We start from the raw sequence: 12,217 nt of genomic DNA, 5'->3' as shown, positions 1-12,217 counted from the left end.
TATACCAACATTATGAAATTCTCCCCTAAAATATAATGCATACATGTAGTATACACAAGAAATGTGATTCTTAACTATTTTTACCTTCTTCCAAGTTCCTATCTGTAAGATTAAAAATTAACTGCTTATCTTGAGGATCCATAAATACTAAGGCACCTTTCAGACAAACAGTTCTCTCCATCACATTAAATCCAGAAAAGTTTTAAAGCTGGTGTACTTTGGTTTTCCAAAAGTGAAAATAAGGACAGAGTTTGGTTATCACAATTTAAATGTTGGGCAGTAAGAATATGACCTTACATGAGAAACAAAAGTGCAATTTGTTTACATTTCTAATCTATGCAAAGATACACTGTAGGAATCAGTAACTTGTGGCATGTGAAGAATATTTGTAAAGCTTCCAAATCTTTCTTTTTTCCACTCTGAAGGAGATAAAGAGGGTCTAATTTTTTTCCAGTCATATTCTCACACATTTCAGTACCTTTCCCTTCTGCCTGATTTACAGGGGAGAAAGAAACAGGTAAATCCAAGGAGAACAGTCTGAATGGACTATGTGGGTCAGCAAAACCCATCCATGGCAGATGATGCACCTTCTCTTCCAAGGAGCAGTTAATGTTGCAGGGTACCTATGTTGATTACTAAGAAAGAAGCAAAGCCAGTAATGTTGATCTCAGATAACAGTACAGACAACAAACAAAATCCATTTGTTCTGGTTTTGCATGTCAGAAAGAACAGGAAAGGAAGAGAGAATTGAAGCCTAAGAAGATGAAAGACAGATAAGAAGGAATGAGGGTTTTTTAAAGTATGTTATTTTAATACTTTGTCCTTTAGTCACTACTTGGCCATGGCTAAAGGAAGTTCATTCTTACAAAAAAAAAAGAGATCCCCTAAAACTCCACCCTCCTGGTTGCCTAATACATGTGAATTTGGCCATAAAATAAACTTTTAGCTCACTGGAACCATATTTAAATGGAATAGTTGTGACATACTTTGCACCTAGTTACAACTGCAAGAATTGGTAACCAGGCCCTAGTGATGTACGTGATCTGCTCCCTTCAGCTTTTGGCCCCATCTATGCACTCCAGAGTGTCATACTTATATCATAACCCTTAACTGTTTCCTTGGCTGTCCCTAAATGTTACCATACTAATTCAGCTCCACTTATTAACTTCCATGGTGTGATGCAGTGGGTGCTACGAATATATGCCAATTATTCACTATTGACTTCACTAGTCACCAATTCTTGTTAGAATCTTAAAAAAAGCCCAAAAAGTTCAGAAGGGCACAGTTCCCACAATGCCACAAAGCACTGATCAACAGCTTGAAGTGTTTGGTATGGAAACACCTCACATTCGTCTCCAGGACATTTGATTCTGGCAGAGTTTACTTCAGAATTGGTGGAGCTTGGCTCACTGCTGCAAGCTCCTGTGACACACAGGGCTCAAACCTTTCTGATGGGAAGCTATTCCCCAAACATGCTTCCTCAACTGCAGGCTCCTCCAGGGAGCAGCATGCTGTGCTGTCATCTTTCCACACATCAGTCTTCAGGTCATCACTGGCTATGTGAGATTCCCCATGCAAACAGCCTTCTTACAGTCTTCAGAGCAGGCTGAAAGACATGACTGTCACCCTATGGCTCCTAAGTCCTCACAACTTCAGGACATTTGGAAAAGAGCCACTTATCCACCAGGGAAGCACTCAGATGGAGTCCAAGGCTTGGCACTTGAGATCTGATTCACACATTTATAAATGAGGGGGTTTATCTCACCTGTATCAGTCGATCTAATAAAAGGTACTATCTCTATCCACACATCTGGCATCTCGTTTTATCTGGGCACTGCAGTAATAAAACAAACTGTCAATTTTAGGATAAGGTACCAGCAATTGGCAGGTTCAGGTGAATTTCTGTAAAGCACTGATTTTCAAACTCCTAATTTGGTTGCCTGGAGTATTTGTTGTTCTGTTTTTTTAGATTTCCCATTCCAAAAAGACTCAAATACCCTGGAAAGCTACAAATTCATAGAATCATAGAATAGTTAGGGTTGGAAAGGACTTTAAGATCATCAAGTTGCACCCCCCTGCCATGGGCAGGGACACCTTGCACTAAACCATGTCATCCAAGACTCTGTCCAACGTGGCCCTGAACACTGCCAGGGATGGAGCATTCACCGCTTCCCTGGGCAACCTATTCCAGTGCCTCACCACCTTCACAGTAAAGGACGTCCTCCTTATATCCAATCTAAACTTCCCCTGTTTAAGTTTGAACCCATTACCCCTTGCCTTATCACTACAGTCCCTAATGAAGAGTCCCTCCCCAGCATCCCTATAGGCCCCCTTCAGATACTGGAAGGCTGCTATGAGGTCTCCACACAGCCTTCTCTTCTCCAGGCTGAACAGCCCCAACTTTCTCAGCCCATCTTCATACAGGAGGTGCTCCAGTCCCCTGATCATTCTCGTGGCCCTCCTCTGGACTTGTTCCAACAGTTCCATGTCCTTTTTATGTTGAGGACACCAGAACTGTACACAGTACTCCAAGTGAGGTCTCATGAGAGCAGAGGGGCAGGATCACCTCCTTTGACCTGCTGGTTATGCTCCTTTTGATGCAGCCCAGGATATGGTTCTGGGCTGCGAGCACACACTGCTAGCTCATGTTAAGTTTCTCATAGACCAACACCCTCAAATACTTCTCTGCAGGGCTGCTCTGAATCTCTTCTCTGCCCAGCCTGTAGCTGTGCCTGGGATTGCTCCAACCCAGGTGTAGGACCTTGCCCTTGACATGGTTAAACTTCATAAGGTTGGCATTTGCCCACCTCACAAGCAAGTCAAGGTCCCTCTGGATGGCATTCCTTCCCTCCAGCGTATCAACTGAACCACACAGCTTGGTGTCATCGGCAAACTTGCTGAGGGTGCACTCAATCCCACTCTCCATGTCACCAACAAAGATGTTGAACAAGACCAGTCCCAACACCGATCCGTGAGGGACACCACTCATTACTGATCTCCAGCCGGACACTGGGCCATTGACCACAACTCTTTGTGTGCGGCCATCCAGCCAGTTCTTTATCCATCGAGTGGTCCATCCATCAAATTGATGTCTCTCCAATTTAGAGACAAGGATGTCATGCGGGACAGTGTCAAACGCTTTACACAAATCCAGGTAGATGACATCAACTGCTCTGCCCTGTAAATTCCTGCAATATCTTGTCATATAGAAGAGAAAAAAAGCACATACTTTTTGAGAAGTGCTGTTCTGGGAAATAACACTGTTGCAGAAGACTGAATGCAGTGCAAGCTGATTGGGCCTTTACTGTCAATATATTACTCAAACCAAATGGTTCATGCTAAATTACCATCTGCTTCTTAAGCTCAAGTTTACCATAATTTAAAAGGTTGCATTGATTGTTTTAGCAAAGAACACGCACTATTAAGGAGAGTCACTTTTGAAGCACATCCTTTGGGTTAGTTTGCAGTAAAAGTAACTGCATCTTAAGCAATCTGGTAATGTGCTTAAGCTGCAAAAAGTGAATTTATGACAGAGAAGTCCAGATGTAATTTTGGATACTACATACAATAGGCATCATTTGAGCTAACTGTCGCTTAAGGAGGCAGAGCAATAAGTGCTGTAATCAAAATAATCCAACATTTCTATAGCAGTGTTATAGCCTTAATGGCAATTGCTGGTCATGAAACTTGAAAACAGAGAAGCTATCTGAACATAAGCTTAGTTGTTCTTATTAGTAATTGCTATAGCTGGCTATTTATTACAGCAGCAAATGGGAAGACTAAAAGAAAAGAGTATTCCATTTTGGTCACGTACAAAATACAGTCGATAACAAGCAGTTTGCAATACAACAGTCAAATATCACAAAAAAATAACAGAATTCTAGTCAATAATCCCTGGCTAGTAGGAAAAAAAAAGGCAAAGAAAACAGATAACATCATCTCACTGTACCACGCAAATGCACAGCTAAAACATATAGTAATTTTTGGATGAGTCCCAAACAGCCAGTTGGCTGAGATGACAATAACTTTTAGGATCTATTACCCTGAATATCAGCCTGTTATGAAATTCATGTAAAAATATACCATTGAGAGGTGCAGCTAGCCAGATTTGATCCATTCACAAAAACTGGATCTGAATTTTAAGTGCATGGGAAATTTTTCTGTAATTACATTAGCTGTTTATCTGACTTGCATTAAGTCTTGAGCTCAAAGCCAATCATTATGTAACACATATTTAATATTTATATATGTAACACTAATTTTCAGCACCTTTTTCACAGTAGACCATATACGGATTCTCAGACTGTTGCCACCTCTGAACCACCTTTGCTTTTCCTGTTTTAAAAGCCAGGGTCCCACTTCCAATTCATGGTGTTGATTCAAATAGGGATATCTGCTGTTTAAAACATATGGCCAGGTCTGTTAGCTCAGAGGCACGAAGAGACTTATTTTTCATGGGATGTAATCACTACATGGGTGAAAAAAAGCCACTGTGCATAAGTATCAGTCGCGCATACATCATTAAAAATCAAGTAACTGCACCAACCACTGAAAAAAACAGTGTAACATCATAGGAAAAGTGTTCTAAAAGTGTCTGGGTAGTATGAAGGTTAAACACTGCAAGTATGCAGCTACACAGTAATTAGGGAAAATTCTGTAAAATGCACAAGTACAGTTGGTTAACTACACCCATAGAATGCATTAATATTTTTGTCTCTTCATAATGAAGCAAACCTGAAACAATAAAGAAGGGGTGTATTTACCACCGTGGTCCATGGCACCTGGGGGATCCTGGTGTAGGTCATTGTCATGTAGATGATCAGAAAGAAGACTGTGAGAACCCAGTAAAACACAGCTACAAACATCACCCAGCCGAAGGCTGGATACAGAAAGTATTCTGTTCCAGCAATCAAGGTCCACACCAGAAGCCCCAGTACCTGCAGAAGTTACGGAGAAGAAAGGAAACTGTTACAGTCTTGGACCTTGTACATTTGTTCTGGGTCAAGGAACAACACTACTGCCATTCACATAACTATTTGATGACCTGAGCTGGGATGCTACACTGGGAGAATACTAACCTAACAAAAAGAAAACCATATAAAACTGAATTTGCTGAGGCAGGGTGTCACAAAGTGAAAGGCAAAATGAGGCGTCCCAGTGTTGATTTAACTCACCTTTAACTGCGATGGAGCCATATTTGCAATGGTTTTACAGCTAGTTCTTATTTTTAGATTGCTTATTATAGCCTACTACCTTATGTGCATAAAGGTAAATACTACTATTTTGCAGTTAGTGAAGTCACTTTAGAAACAGAAGTCTATGAAGGACTACTGGGATCTTCAGGTCCCATCTACCACAGTCACAATTAACTGGAGTAGCTGGGGTCTCGTTCAAAATGGTTCATGCCTGCTCTGTGGACTGACAGGGTCACAGACACAGAACAACTCCTAGGACCTACTATAGTCCTCGGAGACTAGGACTAGTCACTACTATTATAGTAGTAAATATTATACTAGGACCTAGTATCAACAAAGTATCAACAGCTACCACTACTATAACATGCTGCTGGACCACAGCAGGTCGGGTTGGTAATGTCATTATATTTCACAGCTCTTAAAACACCTCTCAAGTGAACCGATCGTAAATAGTAGACAAGAACTCACATGAGCTAAGCAAAGTGCTCTGGGGAAAAAAAGATCCCTTTCTGATCCTTAATCTGGCAATCTGTTCAAATCTGAGGCAAAGAAACACATGAAGTAGGTATTTTTAACATAATCTCTCCTGTTTTTTCTAGTGTTAGGCGATCTTCAATGTATTAAGATGCATGAGGAGAAAATAAAAGAGAGGTCATACCACAGGAAGAAAAGCTCTGCATTTTGCAAGTTGTCTAGCAGTTAGAAAAATCATAATTACACAAAGAAAGGGATATTTTTATACCTTAAAACCAGTAACAGTTCATCCTTCAGATTTCCACCCAAACTTAATTCAGCCCTCAGTTTGTTGTCTTGTGTTCACAGTATACTCCTGTACATTATTTATACATTCATTCACATCTGCACTATGCATACATAAAAGCACTGCACAATTGTCTGTTCCACTCTTTCTTTGGTCTTGTAATAGAGCAGGCACACAATGGTCTTTTTAAGAGTATTCTTTTCCATCATTTTCACCAATTCAGCAATTTCTTTATAAAGGAAGCCCTAGAAATTGGTCTGGGATAAAATCCTACGTTCCGCAGCATACCAGCGGAGGGCAGCATTGCCTCACAAGAACATTTCAGTGTTACAGAATCACAGAATTGGGTAGTTTAAAATACACACTACTATTTCATCATCATCATGGCTTGACTTCGCAAACGAAGATTTGGGAAGGGCTTTACTCACGCTTACTACAAGCGTGCTGATGACTAAAAAGGCCAATGCAGAATAGGCAAATCCAGTTGCAAAAAGCACAGCGAAACGTCTCCTTGGGTGGCATAGGCAGGGTGCGATTCTTTCTACGTTGTCTTTTCTCCTCAAGACTAATTCTGCGTGTGTTCTCAAAGGAGACAACAGCGTTATGTATGGTGTCTCCAAGTCTCTCGATTGGAGGCCAAGGTGGACCACTGATGTCAATATGGCCAAGGCTGAGGTATTGTTTCAGGGAGTTCTCATATCTCTTCTTTGGGGCACTTCTCTTGCAGCAACCGGTGGCGAGTTCACTGTAAAACACAATCTTAGGGAGGCAGTGATCCTAGAGACGTGCCGTGCCGTGCCCTGCCCAGCGCAGCTGCGATTTCAGCAATATGGCCTCGATGCTGGTGACCCTTGCCTATTCAAGGACAGTAACATTTGACACATAGTCAGTCCAATGGATGTTCAGAATCATACAGAGGCAGCTCTGATGAAAGTGTTCGAGGAATTGCAGGTGATGGCGGTAGATAACCCATGATTCAGACCCATATAAAAGAGTAGACAGTACAATGGCTCTATAGACACTAATCTTTGTACTTTTCTTCAGGTTTTTATTGCACCAGACTCTTTTATGGAGTTTTCCAAAGGCTCTATATGCCTTTGCTATTCTGTTGTCTATCCCTTTGTTGACCATGGCATCTGAGGAAATAATGCTTCCCAGACTGCTGAACTGCTAAACTGACTTAAGCTCTGACTTGCCAATGGTAATGTGGAGAAGATGGCAACCTTCTTGTGGTGCAGGTTGGTAGAGAACTAGTCTTCTTCAAGCTGACTTCTAGCCCGAAAAGCTCAGCCGCCTCCGCAAAGCAAGATGTTAAACGCTGCAGAGCTGCTTCTGTGTGGGCAACAAGGACGGCATTGTCAGCAAAAAGCATTCACGGACAAGATGATTTAGGGTCTTAGTGTGGGCCTTCAGTCGCCTTAAACTGAATAGGCTCCCATCAGTATGATATCAAATATAAATGCCGTTTTGTTCGTCGAGGTCTGCTGTAGCCCTTTGGAGCATCATGCTGAAGAAGACTGTTAATAAATCTGTTGTGAGAACACAACCTTGTTCCACACCACTGGTTATTGGGAAGGGCTCAGAGAGTGCATTGCCATGTCTGACTTGGCTGCACTGATCCTCATGTAACAGAACAATCATTTTGAGGAACTCTGGGGGACAACCTAATCATTCCAAGATCAGTCACAGGCCTTTTCTGCTCACAGTGTCAAAAGCTTTGGTGAGGTCAACAAAAGTTACATAGAGCCCCTTATTCTGCTCTCTACACTTCTCTTGCAGTTGTCTGAGAACAAATACCATGTCTGTAGTACTTCTATTAGCTCTGAAACCACACTGACTTTCAGGTAGATGTTCTTCCCCTATAGCAGGTACTAGTCTGTTCAATAGTACTTTTGCAAGGGTTTTTCCAGCAATGGAGAGCAGAGTTATATACCTCGGTAGCTTGAGCAGTCTTGACTTTACACCTTTTTTCTTATACAGAATGATGATGATTGTGTCACGAAAATCTGATGGTAATTTACCTTGTTCCCAACAGCACACAACTAGCTTGTGTAATTTAGCATGAAGTGCTTGGCCTCCATGCTTCCAGATTTTGGGTGGGATCCTGTCGACTTCAGCTGCCTTGCCAGTTTTCACCTGCCGTATCGCCTTAAGTAAGAGTCTCTCCCGTGGTAGGGGTTATATTGAATTCATTTTTCACCGGATGTTGTAACATGTGATGGATTCCTATGCCTTGGACTACACAGTTAGCACTAAAGACTGTTTGAAAATGCTCAATTGTATGTACTATTTAATGCAAAGTTATCAGTTCAGCAATGCTTCCTATAGTTAATTTTAATTCTGGTTCCAACAACATTTACTAATACCATCAATTCAGTTAATAATACCCCAAATTGCATGAACTCCCCATGATTAGATTAAAACCCAACTCAATTTTAGTCTAAAAACTAAGGATGAAACAACCTTGATAGATTAATAAAATCAGCTAACAAAATACCATTTTCTTAGGATACAAAGTTGCTTTCCATTGTGCCCATCCACTTTAATCCAAGTTTACATTTGTTATCCAGAAATTATAGCAATGCATAATTGTCTCACATTTAATAAGTAGTAATTAAGGAGAGATTTATCCTAGATCTGAATAGCAAGTAAATACCACGCATAGAAACTTTGAAGATAACAGGAAAACAAAGAAATTAACCACCATTAAGCACCATAACCTACTGACAACAGGGTTGGGTTTTAGAAAGCTTTTGAAAATAGAAGTAGACTTTCTCATAAAAAAAGCACAAGACTATGAAAAATGCTCAATACTAAATTCAACACCAGTAAGACTGATAAGAACACCTCAGAGATTATATAATGAATTATTTATGGAAAGAGTAAAAACTTCCCAAGCAGCAAATTATTAAATCTTTAAAAGGGAAAATTTGAGGTTACATGAGACCACTAATCTTATATTATCACACAGTGAAGCTAGCAAGACAGTAACTAGATGACTGGTACTCTCACTGGTCACTGTTTTTTTTCCAGTTATAGTCTAAACTGGTGCTATCACCCCTCTTTCAAGATCATTTTAATATTGAAATGGCTGTACACCTCACACTTATTCCAAAGAATTACTTTTGCATGTTTTTAGCTAGCCTGTATCAATGGCAGAACAATTTATCTAAGCAACTGTGATGCACCATGGATGTTACAGATTTATATTCCTAGCCAGTTCCTGGGTTCATATGCATCATAACTTTGATGGCTTGCATATTACAGTGCATATGACATTTTCAGTTACATCCAGATACTCTTACTGCATATTACTGGAGCTGACAGGCTGAAATAATATTTCAGATTTCTTGATTAGAACTGAAAAGGTCAGATCAGCTCATGGACAACAATTCACTGTGTGTAGTTAAATGATATGGCAATGGCAGAACAATTTATCTAAGCAACTGTGATGCACCATGGATGTTACAGATTTATATTCCTAGCCAGTTCCTGGGTTCATATGCATCATAACTTTGATGGCTTGCATATTACAGTGCATATGACATTTTCAGTTACATCCAGATACTCTTACTGCATATTACTGGAGCTGACAGGCTGAAATAATATTTCAGATTTCTTGATTAGAACTGAAAAGGTCAGATCAGCTCATGGACAACAATTCACTGTGTGTAGTTAAATGATATGGCAATGGTTTTACTGCATATATAAACATAAGCAATAAATTATATACCTAAGGAGCCAAAGGAACACAGACACCTTTGGCAAGTCCGTCATGGTAAGCTTGTAGTCTCAGCATATTAAATACTGAGATAGCTTCTGCAGTGTTAAAAGCCTGTCTCATAATATTCTCACTGTCCCTTACACATTTGCTGTTCAACAAACTGGATGACAGCTGTGCATCTGCTGGTGCCAAGAATGATGTTTTTTCTGCTGATTTGATAACAAACCTCCCCACTGGGAATAACTGGACTATATTTAAATGCTATTTCCATGAGCATCTAGTGTACAGAGTCTGGCAACTGAGTGGCAGGTATACGACACTGTAAAGCAAAGACCAGCAACTGCAATACCTGGGGAATGCCCATAGTGATTCAGCGTGCACAGCATACACACAGCTACCTTCACTGCTTCAGATCAGCTGAAAGACAATGGAGAAAGCCCCACGCAGGAAGTGGGAAAGGCCTGTATCTCTTTATAACCAGGTATGCTACAGTGCGTTAGTAATAGCTAAGTACGTAATCTATGAGCATGTCAGAATACTGGGCTTATTTAGATTTACAGGATCATACTATGATCCTGTCAAAATGAGCCTGAGTAAGGGAGGAAAAGGAGTCAAAAAGACCAAAGAAAATAATATATGTGGTAGTTGATGAGAGGGGACACTGGGTCCTGAGACTGTAAGGGTTCCAGCAACTGGGTCCAGTTTTTCAAGTCAGATGGGAGCCAGGGAGTTCACTCAGTACATAGTAAAGGCCAGCAGTTTTCCCTTGTTTACTGCAGTCTCTGATTTCAACTCAGATATCTATTTTGTGATCATATGGCAGCTCCTGCTTCATCAGGTACCTCCGCTACTAGAATGCATTAATATGTGAAATGTACTAATGCATACTTCAGCAGTTGGCAGATATCATAAAAAGGAAATAACTTTGTAGCAAAGTTCAATAATATGGAGTGTGCAGGTTTAAAATTAGACGCTTAATTGCACATTCCAACCCTTAAATAAGCACCATAATTTTTCCACAGTGCTGAGAACTTCAGAAGTATCAGACTATTTAGTCATTTAAAAACCAATGAAGGCTTTGCTGCCTAGCAGATGTGACATACCTTGTCTTCTGTCACTGGTACAAGTCAACAGGTATGAAAGCAGGTGTGAGCTTGAATCTATGCTTCCATTTTTTCTGTTTGAAGCAGCTTAAAAACTGCAGAACTGAATTTGTACTTGCAAACTGTATTTAAAAAGCCTAAGATGTAGTGACCCCTCTCCAGTGACACTGGTGTTACACATTCTGAAGTGTTCATCTTGACTGGTTAACTCAGCAGGACAATTCCTTTCAAAGGAAAAAAAGAGTCGCATTGTAGCAGAACTGACAGGGAGGAAATCTCAAGAGTCATCTAGTTTCATGAAATAAACAAATAAATGAATAAATAAAACAAACAACGCCCCTCCCCCCCAACTACTTGGCATGTTTGCCTGAAGCTTTTCCCATTCTTTATCCTAGAGATGCTTCCTAGGACCATTTCAGTTCTGCCTATGCATAAGTATTACAGGATTTATACAGAGTTGCTACTGGCACAGATGGAAATTATGGTAGAAGGAGACTAGAAGAGTTGTGCATTTGCAGCAACAATTGTCTCCTTTAGTCAAGACACTTAAACATGGACAGAATCCAGCAAGTAGAAAGCAAAACATCTTGCATCTCCTTCCCAAGAAAGGAGATTTACAACTAGAAGGAAGACTATTCTAATTATTGCACAGCACTATTTCACATTAAATCACAAGTTAGGAGCTACCTCAGCAGCAGCACATGCAGCCTGTGAATGTCTCAACTTCAATCTTCTTCCACTGGCTATTTTCTGCAGGCAAAAAGAGAACCAGGGAGTCTCCTGTGGGCAGGGAGCGCAGGAACATTACTCATGCTTGCTCCCTAGTTTCTTATCTCACCTTCCATGGCCCTTTGGAAGACATGTTGGAGATGCTTTTCATCAGGCACTAAGGGGATAAGCAAGAATTCCTAAGGGCAGCCAGACCAGCAGTTCAACACTATAGGGGCTCCACTTATTTGATGTTGAGTAGTCAACACCCCTTGGGTGTTTGTAAGCACTTGGTAAGACGAGCAAACATTCTTCCAAACCTGTCATGACATGGATCACACCAAAACACAGGAGCTTATACTGTGAATCAAAACCAGAAAAAAATGAGGGAAAAGGGACATTCTTCTTCTATTGCTTCTGGAAGACATGTCCAGGACAATCAGTAGTAAGAACAGGCAGATTTAACTGTATTATACTTGACAGATACAGAATTATTTGCTTTTTCTTCCAGCTATGTCTAAATGGGGAATTTGTACTGCACTTAAATGTCTTTACATCGAGCTTTTTCTCTTAACACCCAACCCGTGAAGTGACATACAATGATTCCACCTTTTTGCCACTAGAGGGAGCACAATCACTGCTTTTCTGTTAGAAAAAGCTTTACGAAGGGGGCACTTGCAGCTCCAAATGCCAGCAGAAACATCAGAAGTGATTTGCACACAGTGCC

General features: G+C 40.6%; 1 protein-coding gene across 1 annotated transcript in view; it reads right to left on the bottom strand.

Moving 5' to 3' along the window:
• The window catches only part of CMTM8 (CKLF like MARVEL transmembrane domain containing 8), a 46,339-nt gene that overhangs the window by 4,446 nt on the left and 29,676 nt on the right, over positions 1-12,217 (bottom strand). Inside the window, exon 2 of the mRNA XM_061355689.1 lies at positions 4,764-4,937. Within this exon, the coding sequence (XP_061211673.1) occupies positions 4,764-4,937 (174 nt within the window). The remainder of the gene's footprint in view (positions 1-4,763; positions 4,938-12,217) is intronic.

Source organism: Neopsephotus bourkii, unplaced genomic scaffold, assembly GCF_033783945.1.
Source record: "Neopsephotus bourkii isolate Nb327-2 ecotype Australia unplaced genomic scaffold, CSIRO-AGI_Nbou_v1 NB_832, whole genome shotgun sequence".
Classification (NCBI taxonomy): domain Eukaryota; kingdom Metazoa; phylum Chordata; class Aves; order Psittaciformes; family Psittacidae; genus Neopsephotus; species Neopsephotus bourkii.
This window is presented reverse-complemented; position numbering and strand designations above follow the sequence as displayed.